Consider the following 7,559-nt stretch of genomic DNA (forward strand, 5'->3'; position numbering starts at 1 on the left):
CATTCTGGTGACATGCCCGGCCCACCGCAGCCTCCCAATTTTTGCGAGGTGGACAATGGGGCGGAGCGTTCTGCGGAGTCCTAAGTAGGCACGATTTCCAGCAACAATGCGTCTCTGGATTTCTCTGCTGGTGTCGTTGTCGGCGGTCACCAGTGAGCCCAAGTACACGAATTCTTCGACAACCTCGATTTCATCACCGTCAATATGAACTCGAGGTGGGGGGCGTGCCGTGTCTTCTCTTGAGCCCCTCGCTATCATATACTTCGTCTTCGACATATTGATGTTTAGTCCGATTCGCCTAGCTTCAGTCCTTAGTCGGATTTACGTATCCGCCATCGTCTCAAAGTTGCGTGCAACAATATCAATGTCGTCGGCGAAACTAAGTAACTGAACGGACTTTCTGAAAATCGTGCCACTCATGTCTAAAGCAATGTTGAACAGTTAACACAAAAGGCCATCACCTTGCCGTAACCCTCTGCGAGATTCGAAGGGACTCGAGAGTTCCCTGATACTCGGACTACGCACATCACTCGCTCCATCGTCGCCTTGACCAATCTTATCAGTTTGTCCGGGAAACTGTATTCGGGCATAATCTGCCATAGCTGTTCTCGATCGATTGTATCATAGGCCGATTTAAAATCAATGAATAAATGATGTGTGGGTACATTGTATTCGCGGCATTTCTGCAACACCTGCAACAAGGCTGGCGAATATCTGGTCCGTTGTTGCTCGTTCGCCCATAAATCCTGCCTGATATTTCCCAACGAATTCTCTAGCAATTGGTGATAGACGGCTTCATAGAATTTGGGAGAGTACCTTGTAGGCGGCGCTCAAAATTAATTGGCGCAATCCAACTTGTCGCCCTTTTTGTAGATGGGACACACGACACCTTCCATCCACTCCTCCGGCAATACTTCCTCCTCCTTGGAAATAACCCAGTGCAACGCTCTTGCCAGTGCATCACCACCGTATTTTAGCAACTCGCTCGGTAGTTGGTCCACTCCAGCGGCTTTGTTGTTTTTCAACCGTCTAATCTCCGTTTCTACAGGGGATAGGCAAAATGATTGTGATAGGCAAAATTTTGCCCAAATTCAAATGCTTATAACTTTATGAAAAATGGATGAAATTGGATGCATCTGAAAGCAGTCGACGGCAAATTTGGTCCAGTTTTAGGAACTTCCTTGGCTATGCATATTGGCCACTGGACACCGGAGATGTTCCGGATTTTCTGAGGTCATGTCCAAATGTCATTTTTTCTGTCGCTTGTATTTTTGTGTGGTGTAAAGTTAGATAGATGTTTGCCATTTTCCTAGAAACTAGAACTAATAGGAAGTTGAATGCCACCGGACGCATTAAGATTGGTTGGAAATCTTCAGAAATATGACCATTTCCGTAAAACTGGTTCCGGAAAGCATGGTCAGTCATGTTTGTATTTCCAATCATGTAAATATTATCCGGAGCTATATCCAAGCGGACACCAACCTTAAAAATGATGTTTCCTGCAGCGTATTCAGAACCATTAGATGCACAGACCACTCTATAGAACGTTCCAGGTGCCCTGGGGGAAGTGGTCAATTTGGAACATATCTGGAACCATATCAATATGGGCATCAAACTTCATGATTTTCAAAGGTTATGCTTTCCGAAGCATTTCCAGCATCACCGGCTGCCATAACCACTTTATAGTAGGTTCCAGGTGCCCCGGGGGATGTGGCCAATTTGGAACATGTCCGTTCATCTGTTTAGAATCACATTCTACCATAAACAGTAAGATCCATGTGACTTGGAAAATGGCGAGCATTTTCAGAACCACAAGATATAATAATCACTCTATAGTATATTCCAGGGGCTCCTAGAGATGTGGCCAACTCGAAACATGACCTCATCCCCCAGGGCCCATGGAACCTACTATACAGTGGTCATATAAATAACTTGCGCTGTAAATACTTCTATTAGCATCACCTTCAAAAATCTTGATGTTTTTACCCATATTGATGTGTTTTCGGGCATGTTTTGAATTGGCCACATCCCCGGGGCACCTGGAATCTACTATAAAGTGGTCATGGCAGCCGGTGGTGCTGGAAATGCTTCGGAAAGCATAACCTTTGAAAATCATGAAGTTTGATGCCCATATTGATATGGTTCCAGATATGTTCCTAATTGACCACTTCCCCCAGGGCACCTGGAACCTTCTATAGAGTGGTCTGTGCATCTAATGGTTCTGAATACGCTGCAGGAAACATCATTTTTAAGGTTGATGTCCACTTGGATATAGCTCCGGATAATATTTACATGATTGGAAATACAAACATGACTGACCATGCTTTCCGGATCCAGTTTTACGGAAATGGTCATATTTCTGAAGATTTCCAACCAATCTTAATGCGTCCGGTGGCATTCAACTTCCTATTAGTTCTAGTTTCTAGGAAAATTGCAAACATCTATCTAGCTTTACACCGCACAAAAATACAAGCGACAGAAAAAATGACATTTGGACATGACCTCAGAAAATCCGGAACATCTCCGGTGTCCTGTGGCCAATATGCATGACCAAGGAAGTTCCTGAAACTGGACCAAATTTGCCGTCGACTGCTTCCAGATGCATCCAATTTCATTCATTTTTCATAAAGTTATAAGCATTTGAATTTGGGCAAAATTTTGCCTATCTCAATCATTTTGCCTATCCCCTGTACCTCTTGGAGATCTGGAGGCGGAAGTCTTTCGTCGTCCGTGCGTGCTTCCAAAGTTATTTCCGTGCCACATCCGCTACTGGCCACATCACCACTAAGGTTCTCGTCGTAGTGCTGCCGCCACCTTTCGACCAGAAGATTTCCGTCACAGTCTCTGCACATGTCGGCTTGTGGCACAAAGCCTTTGCACTGGACCTAGTGCTGCTGTTACGTTGCTACCTATGGCGGATCTTATGTGCCTCCAGCCATCTTCAAGATTGGCGGTGCCAAGCTGCTCTTCCGTTGGTAGGGCCACTTCCAACTGCTGCGCATATTCTTGGGCTACTTCTAAGTCCCGTAGTCGCTCGATGTTAAACCGCGGCGTTTTACTTTGAACAAACGGCCTTTAATCCTCATCTTGCACATACTTGCGTTGATCGGCAGCCACCCGATAACGCGTTGTCGCATCTTGCCCAACACTATGAAGCCATATAAATTGATACTTATATTGAGCTGTTTGGTAATCCAATCCGCATGGTTATTATATTAATTAACTCATTACGCGTGGTAAATATGGGCAAATTATGGGTGAAATTATGAAAAAAAATCCACGTGCTCGGCTGGGATTTGAACCCAGGACTCTTGTATGCTAGACGAGCGCTTTACCAACTAAGCTACCGAGCCACTTGGTGACCCAATAACTGAGTTGGTTACAAGTTTAGAATTCAAATCCCTACAGACCACGCGGACCACCCATAATTTGTCCATCTTCACCACGCGTCAACTGTCAAGGCTCTCCGCATTACACCTTCTAGCGCAATATTGAACACAGCCCTGTCGAAGTCCCTGCCGAGAATCAAACGGACTGGAATGATCGCCCGAGATCTTCACGCAGTTTTGCACACCGTCCATCGTTGCTCTAATCAATCTTGTGAGCTTCCCGGGAAAGCTGTTCTCGTCCATGATCTTCCATAGATCTACAGGTCAATACTGTCGTATGCCGCCTAGAAATTGATGAACAGATGGTGCGTAGGGACCTGGTACTCACGGCATTTCTGGAGGATTTGCCGTCGATGAAACCTACTTGATAACTTCCCACGAACTCGTTTGCTATAGGTGATAGACGACGGAAGAGAATCTGGGATAGCACTTTATAGGCGGCGTTTAGGATAGTGATTGCACGATAATTTTCACACTCCAGTTTATTGCCCTTCTTGTGGATAGGGCATCTACCGCTTAGCTTCCACTCCTCCGGTAGTTGTTCCGTTTCGCAGATGCTGACATCAGCCGATGCAGACAAGCGGCCAAGCTGTCCGGGCCCATCTCGATGATCTCCTTATGGGATGTCTTGAGCTTCTGATAGAACTTCCGCATTTCTTGACAACGGTACAGCAACTCCATCTCTTGGTATTCCACCTCATCTAGTCGGCGCTTTTTGACCCGGAATAGGCGGGTTTGCTGTTTTCGCTTCAGTCTGTATCGTTCCACATTTTGCCGCGTACCATGCTGCAGCAATGTAGCCCGCACTGCAGTCTTCTCCTCCAAAACCTCCTGGCACACCTCGTCGAACCAATCGTTATTTGATCTTCGTTCAACATATCCGACAATGCTTTCGGCAGCGTCGTTAATGGCTGCTTTGACTGTCTTCCAGCAGTCCTCAAGAGCAGCCCTATCGAGCTCGCCCTCATCCAGCAACGCTATCTCAAGATGCTGCGCGTACCCATTGGCGACATCGAGCTGCTTCAGTCGCGCTAGATTGTACCGAGGGGGGCGTCGGTACCGTACATCGTTGATGACGGATAGTTTTGGGCGTAGTTTTACCATCCCTAGGTAGTGATCGGAGTCAATGTTAGCGCCACGATAGGTTCTGACGTCGGTTATGTTGGAGAAGAGCCGTTCATCGATCAAAACGTGGTCTATTTGCGATTCTGTCTGCTGAGGTGATTTCCAAGTGTACTGATACGGAAGGCTGTGACGGAAATAGGTGCTACAAAGATTCTAACTCATTACCCCGAATCCCATCACCCCGAATACCATTAACCCGAACGCCATTACCCCGAACGACCCATCACCCCGAATGACATTACCCCGAATCCCAATATCATGGGAAAATGTCATCAATATCATCATGTCAAGATAATTGGAAATTCGGGGAAATAGCATTCGGGGTGATGGAATTCGGGGTAAAGGTACATTCGGGGTAATGAAATTCGGGTTGATGGCATTCGAGGAAATGGCATTCGGAGTGATGGGGTAGAATCGCTACAAATGGCCATATTCTTGGAGGCGGTGATATTTATCAGTCGTAGGCCGTTCTCGTTCGTCAGCCGGTAGGCGCATTACTTTCCAATCGTCGGTCTGAACTCCTCTTCTTGGCCAACCTGAGCATTCAAATCTCCTATGATGAACTTGGCGTCGTGGCTTCGGCAGCGGTCGTACTCGCGTTCGAGCTGCACGTAAAATGCGTCCTTGTCATCATCAATGCTTCCGGAGTGAGGGGTGCAGGTTTATGATGCTAAAGTTGAAGAACCGCCCTTTATTCCTTAACTTGCACATTCTCTTATTAATCGGCCACCACGCCCCTTTGCATATACCCATAACTATAAAAGCTGTTCCTAGCTCACGTGTGTTGCCGCAGCACTGGTAGATGGTATGGTTACCTCTAAACGATCGCACCATTGAACTTGTCCAGCACACCTCGTGCAGCGCTTCGATGCCGAAACCGCGGGACTTTAGTACATCGGAGAGTATACGTGTGCTTCCGATGAAGTTGAGAGATTTGTAGTTCCACGTACCGAGTTTCCAATCGCTAGTCCATATCCATCGCTGTGGTATTTGCCGATTGTTCTGGTCGGTATTTCCTCGTTGACGTTCCTGTTCTTATGTGTTTTCACGGTTGGCTTGCAGGGTCTGACACCAATCCCCTAGATTTCCATTCCCCCTAAATGTTCGAAGGACCATAGTGCGCAGTTTAGCTTAGTCCTAGTCCTTCTCTGGCACTCGGACGATGATCAGCCGCCCCATGGGGAACAGGCGCTCTGCTTATTCCTGCAGGTACGCGAGGTACCAATGGTTCCCATGCCCAGCATTTACCGAACCAATGGGTCATGCACAAATTACGTCACGCTCCGAGGAGGGGAGGGGTCAAGCCAAACGTGACAAGCCTTACAAAAATTTCGGTGGACTCACACAAAAATCGAGACAAAGGGGGAAGGGGGTCAAAAAAGTTGAATTTTAGCGTGACATAATTTGTGTACCATCCTATGTACTTTAAATTTAAAAAAACGGTTGCATAGACTACAGATATGAAACTACACAAGTTAACTCTTTTATGTTTTCAGTTAATCAACGTACAGTCCAATGCTCGGGTTATAACATTCGAACAAGAAAAACGGCCAATTTTATCTGCAACGCATAACGAGGACGAAGTGATGATGCATAATTATGATTATCCTACCGTAATGGAAAACGATGAAGGTAACAGTATTTATCTCAATGACTTGTGTAAGAAACTAATGTTTTATAAATTATTCGTAGCAAATGAAGTGATCTCCGTACGTCTTTTAAACAGCCATCGCCCGAGTTCATTTCTACCAAACTCAGCTGAACTACAAAATGTGTCATACGAAAGTACTCAAGAAGATCCAACAGGAAAAGTCATCCCACAATATAATACCGAAAATGTTCAAAGTATGCCGATCGAATCAACAACTATTAGTTTACAAACCCTTTCCACGTCATCTCATATACCGCTACCACCAGATGACTATTCCTTAGAAAAGGATTGGATTCGATCTCGAATAGAAATACCCATATCCTCCGAGGAAGATGAGGTAGCTTCACCAGCTAGTTTAACGATGCCAAAATCTCGATCGCTAACCAGTACAACTCAAGTAACACCACTAACGACAACACTTCCACCATCCACTACTCCCAAGACGCCCATAATTTTTGGACACCGCAAACGAAAAGCACGAAATTACAACTATTATGACGATCTACCGGAAGTAGATTTCGATCAAATTGACATAAGTGACCTGGAAGATTCGGAAACAAACAGAAAGCCATTCAAGGATATCATTGCTCAAGGATTCAAACGGGAGGGCGATAAAAAATCCAATCGTTCCAAAAAACGTCGCCCAAAGACAAAACCCTCAACCACCACAGCATGTCCATGTCTGGACGAAAGACATCAGTCCCCTGTGGCCTATGATTATGCTTTCGAGTACGATAATGACGACGATCAGTACATAGAGCATCGGCAACGTCCACCGGTAAGAAAACGTCTTATCAGCCAGCAAAATGGATTGCAGCAGAGCGAGGATTACCTGATGGATCCCACTTCGAGCATCGAGCGAGTCGAACGCGTCCAGAGTGCCCTGGAACGGATCATGGGAATTGTGACGATCATGTCCCACGTCGACAGTTTCATCCACAAGAAAACCAAACAGTCGATAAGGCGATTGGCCAAGCTGTACGAGAGCGTGGAAGAGTAAATAAATAGTGTATACTGCTGATAAGAACTGGAACGGAGATCCGTTCGTGTGTGTAAATATTTACTTTGGAAAATTAGTATGGACTTTCTTCCCATCACACTAGCAGAACTTTGCTCCTTGGGAACTTTGTTCGCGACAAAATGTGTAATCAACAAATCAATTGTTCTGATCGTTTAATCATGCTGAATTGTTTGTGATACCGTCGAATAGAGTATCTGCGATAATGCAGAAAAAATAATAGGCTCATTGCAGTAACTAAATTTTAATTAATCATATTCTTCTTTCTGGCGTTACGTCCAAACTGGGACAAAGCCTGCTTCTCAGATTAGTGTTCTTATGAGCACTTCCACAGTTATTAACTGAGAGCTTTCTTTGTCGATTGACCATTTTTGCA

At 45.5% G+C, this 7,559-nt stretch overlaps 1 protein-coding gene across 1 annotated transcript; it reads left to right on the top strand.

Annotated features, from left to right (window-relative positions):
* The first annotated feature begins 5,894 nt into the window (after positions 1-5,894).
* Positions 5,895-7,189, top strand: LOC110678017. The gene is made up of 2 exons (XM_021850356.1): positions 5,895-6,146; positions 6,207-7,189. Exons 1-2 carry the CDS (start codon positions 5,975-5,977, stop codon positions 7,163-7,165), a joined length of 1,131 nt encoding a protein of 376 aa, XP_021706048.1. The 5' UTR covers positions 5,895-5,974; the 3' UTR covers positions 7,166-7,189.
* The last annotated feature ends 370 nt before the right edge of the window (positions 7,190-7,559 follow it).

This window comes from Aedes aegypti, chromosome 3 (assembly GCF_002204515.2).
Source record: "Aedes aegypti strain LVP_AGWG chromosome 3, AaegL5.0 Primary Assembly, whole genome shotgun sequence".
NCBI lineage: Eukaryota > Metazoa > Arthropoda > Insecta > Diptera > Culicidae > Aedes > Aedes aegypti.

What these genes read in the sequence shown, in the direction of transcription:
- LOC110678017 (XM_021850356.1), top strand. Translation starts at nt 5,975, where the DNA reads ATGAAACTACACAAGTTAACTCTTTTATGTTTTCAGTTAATCAACGTA. An exon ending in CGTAATGGAAAACGATGAAG is followed by an intron (nt 6,147 to 6,206) that starts GTAACAGTATTT and finishes AATTATTCGTAG; the next exon opens with CAAATGAAGTGATCTCCGTA.